The following is an 18,888-nucleotide window of genomic DNA, read 5'->3' as shown; positions in this document are numbered from 1 at the left end:
TGAAATGATTTATTACAAAAATATTATGTAACACAAATTAGCTATTAATTGATCCATCACTGCTGGCAGAACAGAGGAAGTTAAATTTGTGCCCTTCAAGGGAGCGAGAGCTCTAGTTCAAATGAAATAAAGAGCTCTTAAGGCACCGTTCTAGGTAAGGAGGAAAGTGATCTAAAACTCAAAGTCATGTAATTACAAACTATTAAAAACCTGATGTGCACAGTTTTCTAAATGATGGATATATAAATGGCAATTAAAATACTGAACCCATTATAATCACAATAAAATACTCAGAGGTATGTATTATGAGAGATAATGTTATGCTTTGGGTCACTGAATGCACTTAGCTTTACAATGCATTTGGGGGGTGGCAGGCCTTGTCCTGTTTTGTTGTCTAATTGTAAGGCGAGATGACAGTGATGGAGCATGAAGACTTTGGAAGGATTTTATTGGAATTTCAGCAGAGCTTAAATAATATCACTTTTTCCATGTGGGATTACAGACTGTTTCCTGTGGTTTGTGATAAAGGTAAACTAAGGGAATGGATTACACTGTGCTGCTTTTGAAAAAGGGACAAATAATAATTACAGTATTGGCCAGGTTGGAACCTACATCTCTACGTGTATATCCGTCTTATGCTGCAGGGGGAAATAATACAATTATTCCACACTGCCAGTTAAATCAACATGGAAAGCTTGTCTACACATACAAGATGTACTATTTTATCTATGCCACTGTAAGGTACAGCTGTGCAACCCCCTGGTGGAGGTGGGGTATATGGGTATCATCTACACTCATTGCTATATTTGCTTTCTACAAGCTACTCTTAGTATAATACCCTTTTATGAGTGACATACCTGAATATTTGGATGCTAATATCTAAACCGTATTGTTAAATTTATTTTCCTTATTTTGGGATATTGCAGATTATGTACTATATTTATTTTATGACTTTTAAACCAAACTTTGTACTTTTGGATAATTTAAGCATTATTCCCAGATGTATAGACACTCATTCCTTAAGCTGTGTATTAGATCATTTAAACATTTGTCTATGGAGTGTGTATACTGACATATTTACATTCACTTCTAGTTAGATACTTCACTAACTTTTACCAGAATAGCTTATTTTACAACAGCTCTGTTTTCAACAATTGAAGCAAAACAAGAACATTGAAGGAGAATCTGAATTTAACAGGAAGTCTTTCTAAAAACAATGGTTTTAAAATGTCAAACTGTTTTTAATAGTTAAACACTTGACTGCATATATTCATTTGTTATTGTGGGATTCCTCTCAATACAAGTTCCAGTCATTGCCTCAATCTACAATAAGAGATGCTATGTGCTAGCTTTAAAGATTTGTATAAGCACATAATGGCAGCTTCACTTTGCTGTAACAACAGTTAAAGATAGCAAATTAATGGTAACATTTCTTTCCTAGTGTAATTACTTCGAAGTACTAAATACGTGTCTGTGTAAAGTTACTTATTTTACTTTCAAAACAAACCTTCAATTTAAAAGAAGAAAAAAGGATTCTATGTAAATATTTAGACGATAGCTTAGCTTTATCTTAAAATAACCAGCACTAGCTAAATCATTAGAAGGAAATTGGGTTTCATGTTGTATTTTCTCCTTAAATTTGATTGCTCATGTTCAGAATCAATATATATTAAAAAAAACCCCTCTAATATTTCCTTTTTTTGTCAACAGATTTTTTTTTTTGGTTCTCTAAATTAAAACACCAGTTTTTGAGTATTAGAGGGCAAATCAAGATAGAGCCATTATTAATGGCATAAGCTTACCTGGTGATAAGAAATAGAAACAGGCCTGCGAAAAACTATCCATTCCACAATCTCGCTACATGGTGGAGTTGTCAGAGAACCTGTATAGCGATAATAACTTCCCAGTGACGTCGGCAGAAGGTCTCTCAGCACAAAGGGATCCAGAAAGGTCTCTTTCTCTGTAGGAAAGAATAACAAATAAAATTATACATATTTTACATGACTTTAAAACAGATATCATGTTCATGGATGGCTTTGAAATATGCATTGCTTACAATGTATTTTGTCATAGTTATAAAATATAAAACCACGTCAGAAAGTTTCTTTAAGAGTTATTTGTTGATTATGAAAAGGACACCTGAAACGTTCATTGATCTTGGGCCAAACATCAGTGTTTAATGTAGCGGGTATAACACAGGTGTGAAACACATTTGTTTTTCCAATTGGTTTCTCTTTTTTTAACCTTAGGAAAGAATATAATACAGTTTTCAGAATGGCAGGACAGTAGAACCCCATTAAATTGCTCTTCAGCTTAGCAGTCCATAAAAGTGCAGACCCAGAAAGCTTTATTGGGGGGTGGAGCCAGCACATGTGACATCATGCTCTCCCTGGCCAGTTAGAGAGCACCACATAACGTACTGGTCCCACATCAAACAGTAGCTGCAACACTGAAATAGGGATAGTTACATTACACAGTGTGGCTGAGAATGGGGAACCAGAGCCAGGTTGCCCATCCAGTGTTTCTGTGGAACTGCTGGGGCTCTGGGAACGAAGAGGAAGCAAAGGGTAAGTCTGCAGAATCATCGTCATAGAGAGAGCCTTTGGAAATGCTGCCCCACTCTTAAAATGGTCTCTCTTAATGTGGCTCGACTCAGTGCAAGGTAAGTAAGCAGAGCAGCTGGGCAACCATGTTGTTAAGGAACACTGCATATGGCAATTCTTCCTCTGTCTTTTCTTCCAGGCAGGAGAGGACACCGTTGAGGCTGGAGACATCTCCTTCAGGCAAATATAGTGTCCCTGACTTCCAGTGCACTGAGCTGATTCACGGGAGTACATTCAGGTGTGGTTCTCTCTCTTACTGTCCATGGAAGAGGAAAGGAATGAGGTCAGCCTTTCTGAAAACCTTCCCTTTCCTGATCAAACAGGCATCTCCACAGTTAATCGGTCAGCTTCCATTTCATTCCTGCAGGCCCATCAGAACTCTGAACAGACAGCCTATCCTTCCACCACTTTCCTTCTGAGGAGGATGTCTGAACAGCCCTGGTAGTGCATCAAGGTGGGGCCAACATGAGACACTGTTTCCCGGCAGGCCAAAATTACAGAACACGGCACTGGACACATTGTCTCCGTCACAGACACTTGCTAAACTGCAAACTTCTCTGATTTCAATTGGTCTCCCAACATTTAGAGCAAGAATTAATGAGGAAGTTTCTACTGTAATCACATTTTTCTATGTATCATTTAATGTATATATACTTTTAAATTGTACTCTGCACAGACAAAAGATTGGAATTGATAATCTAATATGTCTTTTCTATCCAACTTCTGTGAGCCTAAAAAGGCAGATAGGCAGGTAGCTAGGCAGCTGGGTTTTGCAGGTCTATTGTATAGTCACATAAAACAGATTTCATCATGTGTAATTCACACAGTCAAAACTGATCTGAAGTCAGTGACATGCAGCGCTGAAAACCTGCATGGTTCATCAAAGAACAATATGCAAGAGGTGCATTTTTATTCTTTGTGGAATTCAGTTGTTTCAGAGACCTCTTGTTCTCACACTTCACGGACACAGCTTGGAGCAAAACTGACATAACTTCATCTTGAAATCCAAACAAATATATTGTACAAATTCTGATTAATTAACAGCTGCAGTTTTGTAACATTTAAATTTGGGAGAACGCACCATAAAAGAAGGAAACAGCTGCAGGCTAGATGGCCTCTCCACTGTTCCCTTGTAGTTATCCCCTGCAGTCTGCATGATTAATGAGCTGAACCTCCCACTATGTCTATGGAAAAGGGACCAGTAAGGTGCTTAATAAGTGCTTTATGCCTGTGAGCTATCCAAACAATGGAATTCTCCTTTACAGAGAAAGTGTCTGTCTTCCTTCCTCACTTTCTCTGTACGGCTTTATCTTCTCCGGACTTTAAACAAAAGTCCATATTAAGACTGATCCACAATTGTGTTTATCTAGCCTTCTCAGAGCTAATGAGCTACCCCACTTCTCCTGGCTGGTGGGGTTTCTCATGGTTTAATTGACTGCAAGGAGATTGGCAGATCTGCTGAAATATGCCCTAACTTAGAACACAGAAAGGCAGGATTGAAAAGCTGCAGAATTCCGTTTCACTAAACCACACAGGTTTCTAGCGGCCTTGATCACATCAAAGGAAGGTACAGCTGCATCCCTGAGCACCATTCCTGTAATCATGATATTTTGCTGTGCTGCTGCTACGAGTTGTAAATGTGTGATGTACTGGAGGCATTTTAGATTCTGCTACCTAGCAGCAACTGGTGTGCACGGTCTCAGACGCCTTCAATACTCAAAAATATGAATAATTCTGTTCCTGTCAAAGCACAGATGCTAAAAGAGCGCGGTTGCCTGTTCCTTACTGAATGTTTTTTCCATATAATGGAAACAGATATGACAAAAAAAAAAAAAAAAAACAGGGCACATTTTTGGCACTTAAACCAAACCATTATTCCTTTATGGGAAAAAAAAAAGTTTGTTTTTAAAAATAGAAATGGTCAAACGTACCACCGACCAAAGTTCAAAAGGGACCCAAGCATGCATTTATAATCATTGCTGTGCTTTCGTTTTTTTCACAGCCAAATTTATATGCATGGAACCTCAAATTCCATTTGCTCAATTTTACACATTAAAATTTGGTCAGGAATCATAGAATCATAGAATATCAGGGTTGGAAGGGACCTCAGGAGGTCATCTAGTCCAACCCCCTGCTCAAAGCAGGACCAATCCCCAATTAAATCATCCCAGACAGGGCTTTGTCAAGCCTGACCTTAAAAACTTCTAAGGAAGGAGATTCCATCACCTCCCTAGGTAACGCATTCCAGTGTTTCACCACCCTCCTAGTGAAAAAGTTCTTCCTAATATCCAACCTAAACCTCCCCCACTGCAACTTGAGACCATTACTCCTTGTCCTGTCCTCTTCTACCACTGAGAATAGTCTAGAACCATCCTCTCTGGAATCACCTCTCAGGTAGTTGAAAGCAGCTATCAAATCCCCCCTCATTCTTCTCTTCTGCAGACTAAACAATCCCAGTTCCCTTAGCCTCTCCTCATAAGTCATGTGTTCCAGACCCCTAATCATTTTTGTTGCCCTTCGCTGGGCTCTCTCCAATTTATCCACATCCTCCTTGTAGTGTGGGGCCCAAAACTGGACACAGTACTCCAGATGAGGCCTCACCAATGTCAAATAGAGGAGGACGATCACGTCCCTCGATCTGCTCGCTATGCCCCTACTTATACATCCCAAAATGCCATTGGCCTTCTTGGCAACAAGGGCACACTGCTGACTCATATCCAGCTTCTTGTCCACTGTCACCCCTAGGTCCTTTTCCGCAGAACTGCTGCCTAGCCATTTGGTCCCTAGTCTGTAGCGGTGCATTGGGTTCTTCCGTCCTAAGTGCAGGACCCTGCACTTATCCTTATTGAACCTCATCAGATTTCTTTTGGCCCAATCCTCCAATTTGTCTAGGTCCCTCTGTATCCTATCCCTGCCCTCCAGCATATCTACCACTCCTCCCAGTTTAGTATCATCCGCAAATTTGCTGAGAGTGCAATCCACACCATCCTCCAGATCATTTATGAAGATATTGAACAAAACCAGCCCCAGGAACGACCCCTGGGGCACTCCACTTGACACCGGCTGCCAACTAGACATGGAGCCATTGATCACTACCCATTGAGCCCGACAATCTAGCCAACTTTCTACCCACCTTATAGTGCATTCATCCAGCCCATACTTCTTTAACTTGCTGACAAGAATACTGTGGCAGACCGTGTCAAAAGCTTTGCTAAAGTCAAGAAACAATACATCCACTGCTTTCCCTTCATCCACAGAACCAGTAATCTCATCATAGAAGGCGATTAGATTAGTCAGGCATGACCTTCCCTTGGTGAATCCATACTGACTGTTCCTGATCACTTTCCTCTCATGTAAGTGCTTCAGGATTGATTCTTTGAGGACCTGCTCCATGATTTTTCCGGGGACTGAGGTGAGGCTGACTGGCCTGTAGTTCCCAGGATCCTCCTTCTTCCCTTTTTTAAAGATTGGCACTACATTAGCCTTTTTCCAGTCATCCGGGACTTCCCCCGTTTGCCACGAGTTTTCAAAGATAATGGCCAATGGCTCTGCAATCACAGCCACCAATTCCTTTAGCACTCTCGGATGCAACTCGTCCGGCCCCATGGACTTGTGCACGTCCAGCTTTTCTAAAAAGTCCCTAACCACCTCTTTCTCCACAGAGGGCTGGCCATCTATTCCCCATGACTCACATGACTGGAGTACTGTCATGGATGGTTATAAACTGTTCAGGAAGGACAGGCAGGGCAGAAAAGGTGGGGGAGTAGCACTGTATGTAAGGGAGCAGTATGACTGTTGTGATGCCCAGCGCAGCAGTCTGGGAGCTGACCTTGTTCGTGAAGACAGAGGCAAAAAAAGCATTGAGTACATTAGCTTTTTCCACATCCTCTGTCACTAGGTTGCCTCCCTCATTCAGTAAGGGGCCCACACTTTCCTTGGCTTTCTTCTTGTTGCCAACATACCTGAAGAAACCCTTCTTGTTACTCTTGACATCTCTGGCTAGCTGCAGCTCCAGGTGCGATTTGGCCCTCCTGATTTCATTCCTACATGCCCGAGCAATATTTTTATACTCTTCCCTGGTCATACGTCCAACCTTCCACTTCTTGTAAGCTTCTTTTTTATGTTTAAGATCCGCTAGGATTTCACTGTTAAGCCAAGCTGGTCGCCTGCCATATTTACTATTCTTTCGACACATCGGGATGGTTTGTCCCTGTAATCTCAACAGGGATTCCCTGAAATATAGCCAGCTCTCCTGGACTCCTTTCCCCTTCATGTTAGTCCCCTAGGGGATCCTACCCATCCGTTCCCTGAGGGAGTCGAAGTCTGCTTTCCTGAAGTCCAGGGTCCGTATCCTGCTGCTTACCTTTCTTCCCTGTGTCAGGATCCTGAACTCAGCCAACTCATGGTCACTGCCTCCCAGACTCCCATCCACTTTTGCTTCCCCCACTAATTCTTCCCGGTTTGTGAGCAGCAGGTCAAGAAAAGCTCCCCCCCCTAGTTGGCTCCTCTAGCACTTGCACCAGGAAATTGTCCCCGACGCTTTCCAAAAACTTCCTGGATTGTCTATGCACCGCTGTATTGCTCTCCCAGCAGATATCAGGAAAATTAAAGTCACCCATGAGAACCAGGGCGTGCGATCTAGTAGCTTCTGCGAGCTACCGGAAGAAAGCCTCATCCACCTGGTCCGGTGGTGTCATAAATATAAAGGGAAGGGTAAACCCCTTTGAAATCCCTCCTGGCCAGGGGAAAGCTCCTCTCACCTGTAAAGGGTTAAGAAGCTAAAGGTAACCTCGCTGGCACCTGACCAAAATGACCAATGAGGAGACAAGATACTTTCAAAAGCTGGGAGGAGGGAGAGAAACAAAGGGTCTGTGTCTGTCTGTATGCTGCTTTTGCCAGGGACAGAACAGGAATGGAGTCTTAGAACTTTTAGTAAGTAATCTAGCTAGGTATGTGTTAGATTATGATTTCTTTAAATGGCTGAGAAAAGAATTGTGCTGAATAGAATAACTATTTCTGTCTGTGTATCTTTTTTGTAACTTAAGGTTTTGCCTAGAGGGGTTCTCTATGTTTTTGAATCTAATTACCCTGTAAGATATCTACCATCCTGATTTTACAGGGGGAATTTCTTTATTTCTATTTACTTCTATTTTTTATTAAAAGTCTTCTTGTAAAAAAACTGAATGCTTTTTCATTGTTCTCAGATCCAAGGGTTTGGGTCTGTGGTCACCTATGCAAATTGGTGAGGCTTTTTATCCAACATTTCCCAGGAAAGGGGGGGGTGCAAGTGTTGGGAGGATTGTTCATTGTTCTTAAGATCCAAGGGTCTGGGTCTGTAGTCACCTAGGCAAATTGGTGAGGCTTTTTACCAAACCTTGTCCAGGAAGTGTGGTGCAAGGTTTTGGGAAGTATTTTGGGGGGAAGGACGTGTCCAAACAGCTCTTCCCCAGTAACCAGTATTAGTTTGGTGGTGGTAGCGGCCAGTCCAAGGACAACGGGTGTAATATTTTGTACCTTGGGGAAGTTTTAACCTAAGCTGGTAAAGATAAGCTTAGGAGGTTTTTCATGCAGGTCCCCACATCTGTACCCTAGAGTTCAGAGTGGGGGAGGAACCTTGACAGGTGGTCTATAGCAGACTCCCACCACTACATCACTCTTGTTGCTCACACTTCTAAACTTAATCCAGAGACACTCAGGTTTTTCTGCAGTTTCGTACCGGAGCTCTGAGCAGTCATACTGCTCCCTTACATACAGTGCTACTCCCCCACCTTTTCTGCCCTGCCTGTCCTTCCTGAACAGTTTATAACCATCCATGACAGTACTCCAGTCACATGAGTTATCCCACCAAGTCTCTGTTATTCCAATCACGTCATAATTCCTGTAGGTTCAATTTTAGGTTCTGATTTTCAAGTGCAGCCTGTATACACCTTTAAAGCAACTGAAAAGAAAGAGTTTTATAAAAGGCACACAACTGTGCCTTGCTAGCTCCTGCAATTGCCTGTATAAATGTGGCATTTTCACGTACAAATGGACAATTATGACCCCAACAGGCCATTTTGGACGTGCACATAGCAAAGGCATGTAAGTTAGATGTGGGGTGTACGCATTTTTAAAATTGTATGGCTTACAGTTACCTATTTTAAAATCTTCAGTTATAATTAACAATTTGAATTTTTGACTACTTTAATCTTTTGTTAGAATGTATGAAAATTTGTAAAATGCTGGACAAATGTAAACATAAAACAACATACAAATATGGCATATTCCTTTATTAAAGGACTACTGAAGAATGAAGCTCATATTCCACTTTCAAGGATTTTTGTGCCATATGCTGACAATATTATATTTTAATAATTAATTGTTCATCAAAGGAAAAGAAAAAGAACAGGGATGCTAAATTCAAAGTTATTCAAATTGCAAAAATGAATAATGTATGACTTTTATATTAAATACACACTGTATTAAGTAGTCTACATTTCATCCAAGTCTGTCTTTCATTTTTAAACATTTTGAACTACAACATGAATAATCAACCATGGGAAGCTTATTTAGACAAAGAAATACCTTATTTGAATGCAAACTGAAAGTATCCTACTGTGATTAAATTTTGGTTATCAATTAGGCCGATTTTTTTTTTAAGTGTCTGGAAAGTCACAGTCAACTGTGAAAGAGAAAATTTCTTGGGGGAAAAAACGTAGCTTTGCTAACTCACAGTTAAAGTCAGGCATGATATACACTGTCAAATATTATTATTTTTAGCTACAAGCAATGTAACTTTTCTTTAATAATTCCAAAGATTAACACAAAGAAAACATATATATTGGATTAAAATACGATAATTAAAATATTAGAAGACAGTCAAATGATTAATTGCATTTGCTGTGTTTTAATAACTTCCTGTTTCATAAAAGATTCATAATTTTGTATCCAGATGCACAGTACTGGGTTTAAGAAACATGCAATTATAAACATTTCTCAGTTTGAATGCTTTAATTATGTTACAAGAATAGTATATTTATTCGTACCTTCTAGCACAAAGATGCTTAATTTATACAATAATTATTGCAATATCCACACAGTGATGCAAACAGGCATTTAGAGTGGCCATTCCTGAAAACTAGTCAGTTTCACTTTGGATAAATAGATACTATTTTCAGTACTCTCTGTACTTTCCTATAATTTTGGTAGGAACACTGCTAATATTGAGTAGTTGTCTAATTACTAAGAGGAGCATTTTCAAAAGCAGCTAAGTGACTCAGAAGCCTAAGTCCCATTTTCCTTTTAGTACTTAGGAGCCAAAATGTCATTGAAAGTCGGTGGGACTTAGGAGTCTAAGCCCCACTAAGAAGTCACTTTGAAATTGGAACTTAGGCTTCTAAATCAGTTAACTGCTTTTGAAAATGTTCTCCTAGCTTCACATTGCTACGTCACAAAGCGTGACTAGTGTGCAGCGTGTAGTCATTTTTTATCCAGTGTCCTTCTACCTATCATGGAAATGCAGTGCTGAACTCTGGAGGGGAAGGCAGCATCTCTGAAAACAGCCTAGGCTTACACTAGACAACAGTTTAAGAACAAGACTTTTTACGAGCAAAACTTGAAGGTAATTTAACGTAGGCAGAAGCATCCATTGCAGACACTGAACAACTCAACTTGTACTTTTTTTTTTTTTTTTTTTTAACGGTGATGACTGGGTTGGAAAAATTATCTAGCTTCCTCTACCGCCTTATATGGGTCACACCTAGCTTTCCATCCTCAGTGGCAGGGGGTGGGGAATGAATTGAGTTGGGGTGGGTCTCTCCCCAGATGGGGGTGAAAACAATTAAGCTTGGAGTGAGAAGAGGCATCTTTCTGCAGATGTCCTGAGAGGTGAGGAGCTTATGAAGGTCCGAGACCCAGGAGGCTGGACGGAGCCAAGGGATTTATCATCTACTGCATCTGGTAATATTTCTTGAAACATCTCAAGAGATATTTTAGCACTGCTGTTCTAAGGTAACCAAGCAACCTAGTGATAGACAGCAGCCTTTGGCATCACTCCACACCTACCACAAGTGAAAACACCACAACCCCCTGCTTTCTTTCCCAGTATAAAAGGGCAGTGAGTCTGAAAACGAAGAGTCACCACTTGCTGGCAGAGTGTGAAACTCTTTGGGAGTAAGTCCGGTTACTTGGCAGGAGAACTGGGGATGGGACGGGGGAGGGGGGGTTTCCAGCAGAGCACTGGCAGAATGCCATGGAGCTGACCACCCTTGCTAGATCAGATATCTCTGGGAAAGCGTACGCAGACCCACTAAAGAGGAGGACTCAAGCAGCCCGCAAATGGTGACAATGTGAACAATACCTTCACTGATTACTCATGGTGGCGCAGGCATATTAGTGACAGTGAAGGCTCCTCCCTGTCCCCTGGAAGATGAGTCTGAAGTCATCCTTAAGCCTAACAGATCCCATGGAGGATCACATCCAAGCCTCTACAATGAGCATCATCTCCCTGTAGAAGTCTCCTGATGACAATGGTGTTCCACAGCAGGTGAGATCCCAACCTCTGGCCCCACTGGGGTTTGCTCACTGCTGCTGCCCGTTCTGGGGTGCTCCGAGGAGATTGTGCAGACGTGCCAAGAAATAAGAGAAATGCACACAACCTGTCCAATAGGAGGGAGAGCACTCCCCTGGACAAATCCTGGCTGTGACACAGAACTAGTGACCTCCTTAGGAGTCCGTCTATCCTAAGGACCCAGGGATTCACCACAACCACATACCCGCTGTTCCAGCAGCACATCCAAGACTCCCCAAACTCAGCTTTGCATCTTATGAAGCACACCCACATATATCCCCAAAACAGCCTCCTTGCCACGATGAAAGAACAGGAAAAGGATTCATGAAGTCTACTAGGGACCATGGTGTACACACCTATTTTATGTGGGAAGCTCTTAGATACTATGATGATGGGCACTATAATAAAAGAGACAGGTAGATGCCGCCACATGCACTAGTGAAGATTTCTGTGTACCTCCCACAATGCTTCCTGGATTGCCTCATTCAGTACTACATAGACCTATGTATTAGCCCACCAAACTGTAGTTCCAGGCATCCTTAAAGTCTTCTCTACTCCTTTGCGCCAGACTCCTCTATTGACACCAACACATAAATATGTATATGAATAGAAAATTTCGTATTCAGAAAAGGAACCTGAAACACACCAATTATGGCTCAAATGCTAGAGTCCTGCACTTGACCTACAGGAAAATTTCTTTTGAGGAAGATGGGCTAAACAGGTTTTTGTAGCTATTATTTCCACATAAACATGGCAAAGCACTGAAAAGTTGCAACCTGATAGCAGCCCAATGAAATGCCACCATAAACCTAATGCAATCAGTTTTATTAACAATATACAAATAGGTTTCAGAGTGTCTCTTTGCATAAAGCACTGAAGTGTGTGTTAAAAAAAAGTGTCCACTCTAATATTTCCAAAGGAAAAATGAGTATCACAGATTCAGCATCAACAATTTAAAAAATGGAAGTGACATAAAAATTACTGAGATTGCTACAGCATAAAAGGACAATATGCTATTTTAACTCTCTTCTGTTCACAGGCAAGCGGACTAACATGGCCTGCTGGACATACACTTGACCTCCTGATGCAGTGGTATTAAAAAAGAAAGCAGCATTAATGTCCTACTCTTGGTCTTTTTTTTAGGACGACACTGAAATAGTTTTATTAATGGGGAAGCTGAAATGAGTGCAGACAAGCAGATTGCATCTCCTAATTTCAGGTCTATGCATGAACACTTCTAAAAGCTTCTTGTAACACCCTACTAACCCAGAAGGCAAGGAAAATATCATTTGATTTTTATTATCATTCATTATATTACTGTAGGTAGGTGAGCAGATTCTTTGCTTGGGCGGTTAAATTTTCCTGACCATTTTACAAGGTTGCATAAGGCCACCCTGTTAAATCCATGCAAACTGAAGACAAAAAGAGTTGCAAGGGATGCTACAGACTTATTGACATTATCTATCTGTCTAGGCATCACTGGGGTATCAGAACTGGTATTAGCAAATTCATTCATTTTCAAGTGCAGGATAGTTTCCCCAGTAGACGACAAATCAGATATTAAATGGATACTAACACCTGATCTTTACCAAAGTGTGAGCAGCAGCCAAAGATTGTTTTCACCTACTGTCATTGGAATGTATTGCTCCCAAAAGACTGGCCTGCTAAAAATAAATATTGGAAAAAAGCTCAGTGAAGATAACATTGAATTTAAAGCCAATCACTGAAAAATAAATGGACTCCTGAGACACACAGGTAAACACCCCCCAGACTATCTGCAATCTAAACTCTTTTCAAATCTACCAGAAACTTGGATCAGAGATCACAGGACAACCACTGTATGCCAAATATGTTTGTCTCTCCCATACAGCGTTCTGGGAGTCATCAGAGTTTTCCTGCAGAACGGGAACTCAGCTGGATTGAGAACAATATCCAAAAATGAATTGATTTCCAGAATTAACGTACGTGGAATACTTGATAGACAGAAACACTACCCAGACCATGGACTTAAAATACTTTGAATACAGCTGTGAAATTCGCAATTCCAAGAGCTTTAAAATCCTCCCAAACCTGTAAAGTGGTATTACGGCCAATTTCATTCTTACAATAAGCCAATTCATTCTAATGCTTCTGGATCCTAACCATTTAAAACCAACAAACAAAAACAAACAGGACAGTACGATGCACACCCACAGCGTCAGAGCTTCTCAGACAAAGCAGGTTGTCCATTATAGAAAAAGGGACCCAGTATACTATAGTGATTTAAAGATTTGTTACAAATAGTACACACTGCTTTATCTGGAAGGGTGTTCAAATGAGCACAAAGAGTACTTGATGTGTGAATGAAGAATGAAGAAGAAGTTCAGACATTCCAGTGTATTTAGGATAATTCAGGCAACTTTCTATGGACTATTTATGGTCCTGACTTACCGATATAAAGAAACCAAGGCAGCCTAGGAGGCACAGCAAGGTGAGGGGAGAGGACAGATGATGACACCACCACATTATCTGCCCCAAAGAGCTTGCAAGACAAGAGGCAACCAGGGAGTGCAACAAAGCACAGGGAGGAAGGCAACAGGGAAGATGAGTGTGTTTACAGGAGCCAGGTGATTCCAAATCATTTTAAACTTTTATTACAGGTCGGGCTGATAGCTCTGCTAATTAAGCTTGCCTGCTGCTTCCCACCCCGTTTTCAGTTGCTTATCGTTTTGCCAAACTTTAACCACTCAGGCTGAAATTTTCTACGCTAGGTATCTGCCTGAGGCTGAATTTTTGGAAAGCTTCAGCCAAAATGGTTCAGTTGTTTCTGAGAATGAGGCTAGGGAAAAATACATTGCAAAACAATGTTGAAAATTCTGGCAGCCTTTCTTTGGGAAGCTTTGGAGTAGAGCCTTGAAATTTGGCAGAGGGTGGCCTTTGCAGCAGGAGTGTGCCTTTTGCTGCTCTTGTGAAAATATGTCCAAATTTGGCCAAGTTTTAACATTCCACACAAAATGGACTACAAGCTGTCAGGAACAGTATCCCCGATAATGTCACGGCAAACCTGGTGGCTGAACTTTGTGCCTTTGTCCTCACCCATAACTATTTCACATTTGGGGAGAAAGTATACCTTCAATTCAGCAGCACTGCTATGGGTACCCGCATGGCCCCACAATATGCCAACATTTTTATGGCTGACTTAGAACAACGTTTCCTCAGCTCTTGTCCCCGAATGCCCCTACTCTACTTGCGCTACATTGATGACATCTTCATCATCTGGACCCATGGAAAAGAAGCCCTGGAGGAATTCCACCATGATTTCAACAATTTCCATCCCACCATCAACCTCAGCCTGGACCAGTCCACACAAGAGATCCACTTCCTGGACACTACGGTGCTAATAAACGATGGTCACATAAACACCACTCTATACCGGAAACCTACTGAACACTATGCCTACCTACATGCCTCCAGCTTTCATCCAGACCACATCACACGATCCATTGTCTACAGCCAAGCTCTACGATACAACTGCATTTGCTCCAACCCCTCAAACAGAGGCAAACACCTACAAGATCTCTATCAAGCATTCTTACAGCTACAATACCCACCTGCTGAAGTGAAGAAACAGATTGACAGAGTCAGAAGAGTACCCAGAAGTCACCTACTACAGGACAGGCCTAACAAAGAAAATAACAGAACGCCACTAGCCATCACCTTCAGCCCCCAACTAAAACCTCTCCAATGCATCATCAAGGATCTACAACCTATCCTGAAGGACGACCCATCACTCTCACAAATCTTGGGAGACAGGCCAGTCCTCGCTTACAGACAGCCCCCCAACCTGAAGCAAATACTCACCAGCAACCACACACCACACAACAGAACCACTAACCCAGGAACCTATCCTTGCAACAAAGCCCATTGCCAACTGTGTCCACATATCTATTCAGGGGACACCATCGTAGGGCCTAATCACATCAGCCACACTATCAGAGGCTCGTTCACCTACACATCTACCAATGTGATATATGCCATCATGTGCCAGCAATGCCCCTCTGCCATGTACATTGGTCAGACTGGACAGCCTCTACGTAAAAGAATAAATGGACACAAATCAGATGTCAAGAAATATAACATTCATAAACCAGTCGGAGAACACTTCAATCTCTTTGGTCACTCGATTACTGACCTAAAAGTGGCAATTCTTCAACAAAAATACTTCAAAACCAGACTCCAACGAGAGACTGTTGAATTGGAATTAATTTGCAAACTGGATACAATTAACTTAGGCTTGAATAAAGACTGGGAGTGGATGGGTCATTACACAAAGTAAAACTATTTCCCCATGTTTATTCCCCCACCCCCACCGTTCCTCATACGTTCTTGTCAACTGCTGGAAATGGCCCACCTTGATTATCACTACGAAAGGCTTTTTCCCCCCGGCTCTCCTGCTGGTAATAGCTCACCTTAAGTGATCACTCTCCTTACAGTGTGTATGATAATACCCATTGTTTCATGTTCTCTATGTATATAAATCTCCCCACTGTATTTTCCACTGAATGCATCCGATGAAGTGAGCTGTAGCTCACAAAAGCTTGTGCTCAAATAAATTTGTTAGTCTCTAAGGTGCCACAAGTCCTCCTTTTCTTTTTGCAAATACAGACTAACACGGCTGCTACTCTGAAACCTGAAAAATCTCGGTTTTTACATGCTCGGTACAGACTTCTCAGAGTTTCGCAGCTAAAATCTCTGAAGATTCCATCCTCTCTGACCAATCTTGACCTACATGTGACATGCATGTGTGACCCCCACAAAGCAAATCAGCATGCTCCAACCCAGGGACAGAAGGGAAAAACCAGATTTTCCCTGTAATTATTGTTCCCAGCTGCTGTGGGCTAGGGTGAGGCTGGGCACCTGAAATAAGCCTGGAGGAGAAAGTGCTTGATTTGAATGCAGTGGGGACAAAAGCTGGAGCAGGGGCGAGGGAAAGATTGGGAAAAGGACCCTGGTGAGACTGGGACTGGAGGCGGGGGGATGAAACCTGTGATTGAGCTTGAGGGAGGATGGAGACTGGGATCTGGTGAGGAAAATGGGGGAGGAAGGAGAAGACATTGAGATCAGGCTAGGAACTGGGGTGTGTGTGGGGGCAGAGATTGGGACTGCTGGACAAGGCAGGAAGCCAATATGGGAGGGAGGGGGCGCCGGGGAAATAGATCAGATGAGGAGCCACCATGTGTGGGGAGAGAGCTGCGATGGCTGGGCAAAGAGACTGGGACAAGGAACCATGAAGGGGATAAGGATGGAGTTGGGAGACTGAGGTTGGATATGAAGTCTGTGAGGGAAACTGGGATTGGGAGCGAGGGGGAGAAACAGGGCTGGAGGGGAACGAGTGGGGCTGGGGCAGGAGAGAGAACAGACAAGGAATTGGGAAGGGGGAAATAGAACTGGCTGGGCAAGGGGACTGGGAGGGGGATGAGAAGCCTGAGGAGGGGACTGGCTAGGTGAGGAGAATGGGATGGGGACAAGGAGCCAAGGTTGGGGAAGAAACAGGATTTGGATGAGGACAGTTTGGAGGGGATGGAGCAAAAGAGGTTGAGCCTGGGGGAAATGGGGAGAAGTGGGAGATGTATAGTGAATGAGGCAGGGGGTTGCAGGAAGGAAAAGGATGGTCTCGTGGTTAACGCACCTGAACTCTGCCTTGGAGAATTGTTTTCTATCCCTGCCTCTGCCAGAGTTCTTGTGTGATGCTACTCAAGTCACTTCAGCCAAACTTTTCACTAAATGCTTGCTCCTCATTTTATGAGTCCTCCACTGATTTGCAGAAGTGCTGAGCACTCACAGCTACAACTGAACTCAAGGGGAGCTGTGCTCTGCATGTATAAAGTGCTGTATACTGCCAAGTCCTCTGAAAAAACAGGGCCCAGGCACCTCAAATTGGGCACCCTAAATTAGTGGGACAATTTTGATCCCTCTCTCTCTCAGGCTCAGCTCCCTAACTTTAAAATGCGGTGTTATGAATATAAATTAGTTAATGTTTGCCAAGCACTCAGACGGTACAGAGATGAGCACCATGGAAAAGCCTATGAGGAAATTAAGAATTCTGTCTTCAGCGTAAGGTTTCGATAGTGCGCTTTAAATAAGGCCTAGAGTCACACATGGAACAATGAGGATAAAACAAAATACTGAAATAGCTGCTCATCAAGTGAGCACCATCCACCCACCCTGTGCACTGAATGAAAGGGGCTCTGGGGGGAAAAAAAGGATGCGCTCATGTGATTAAAGACTAAATCAAAATGCACACGCACACGGGGCCCCAATTAAGGTTGCACAGGCAACCTTAATTCTGGTTCTTCCTAACTTTTAAATGCTTGACTCTGCAACTTTAATAATGTTCTCTTAATGTCATTTTGTGTGTAATTATAATCAGCCTAGTGGCCCTGTATCTAGCCATTATCAGTGATTCTTCCTTGAGACTAGACCAGTGGGAATTTCTAACACTTATTTTACATATTCTTGTACAGTAACTCCTCACTTAACATTGTAGTTATGTTCCTGAAAAATATGACTTTAAGCGAAATGATGCTAAGCGAATCCAATTTCCCCATAAGAATTAATGTAAATGTGGGGGTTAGGTTCCAGGGAAATTTTTTTCACCAGACAAAAAACTTTATTTTATATTATATATATACACATACATACGTACACACACACAGAGTATAAGTTTTAAACAAACAGTTTAATACTGGTACACAGCAATGATGATTGTGAAGCTTGGCTGAGGTGGTGAAGTCAGAGGGTGGAAGAGGGTGGGATGTTTCCCAGGGGATGCCTTACTGCTCAGTGATGAACTAGCACTCGGCTGAGGCCTCAAGGGTTAACACACTGTTGTTAATGTGGCCTCACACTCTACAAGGCAGCTCAAATGGAGGGAGGGGAGACAGCATGGCAGACAGAGACACACACCCTGTGTGTGCGGAAGAGAGAGAGATGTGCATTGCCCCTTTAAGTATGCTCACCCCATTCTAAGTACATTGCCTTTAGAAAGATCAGGAAGTGGAGACAGCAGCCGCGGCCAGCTCTCTCCGTCCTGAGCCCTGTTGCGTCTCCCCCCTGCTCGAAATGGAAAAGGGGTAAGCGGGGGACAGGAGCAGGGGAGAAGGTGAACACCCTGACATTAGTCCCCCTCTTTCCTCCTCTCCTGCACAGCACGCAGGAGGCTCTGGAGAGCAGATCCCCGGCACGGGGCAGGAGCAGCACATGGCCGTGGCGGGAGGGACAGCTGAACTGCCGGCACTTGGTAGCCTGCTCCGCGGCTGCTGCACAGGGAACTTAGGGGAGCTGATGGGGGGCTGCCAGCCCACCCTGGTTCCAAGCCCCCACCAGCTCGCTCCAAGGGGGCTGCTCTTCCTGCAAGTAGTGGACAAAGCAGGCGGCTGCCAAACAATGTTATAAGGGAGTATTGCACAACTTTAATCGAGCATGGTCTCTAATTGATCAGCAACCTAACAATGAAAAAAAACCCAGGACGACTTTAAGTGAGGCGTTACTGTAAATGATTCAGACCCCTGCAGTTATGCAAGTAGGCGCTGGCCAGCGTAAAAGGTGTGAACTGATTCTCTCTACTCTCACCTTCCTTTCCCTGCCTCCTTCCTCCTCCTGTTTGTTACACAATGATCATGTCCTGGTCTCTCTTGCAATGAGAGCACAAGCACAGCCCAGAAAACAAAGGATGGTGCCAACGCATCCTTACAACCT

At 42.8% G+C, this 18,888-nt stretch overlaps 1 protein-coding gene across 5 annotated transcripts in view; it reads right to left on the bottom strand.

Annotated features, from left to right (window-relative positions):
- The window catches only part of PTPRG (protein tyrosine phosphatase receptor type G), a 618,498-nt gene that overhangs the window by 146,981 nt on the left and 452,629 nt on the right, over positions 1–18,888 (bottom strand). For all 5 annotated transcript variants that reach the window (XM_048858998.2, XM_075130209.1, XM_075130210.1 and 2 more), the window contains exon 7: positions 1,803–1,960. In XM_048858998.2, the coding sequence (XP_048714955.1) occupies positions 1,803–1,960 (158 nt within the window). The remainder of the gene's footprint in view (positions 1–1,802; positions 1,961–18,888) is intronic.

Source organism: Caretta caretta, chromosome 7, assembly GCF_965140235.1.
Source record: "Caretta caretta isolate rCarCar2 chromosome 7, rCarCar1.hap1, whole genome shotgun sequence".
In the NCBI taxonomy this organism is placed as follows: domain Eukaryota; kingdom Metazoa; phylum Chordata; order Testudines; family Cheloniidae; genus Caretta; species Caretta caretta.
This window is presented reverse-complemented; position numbering and strand designations above follow the sequence as displayed.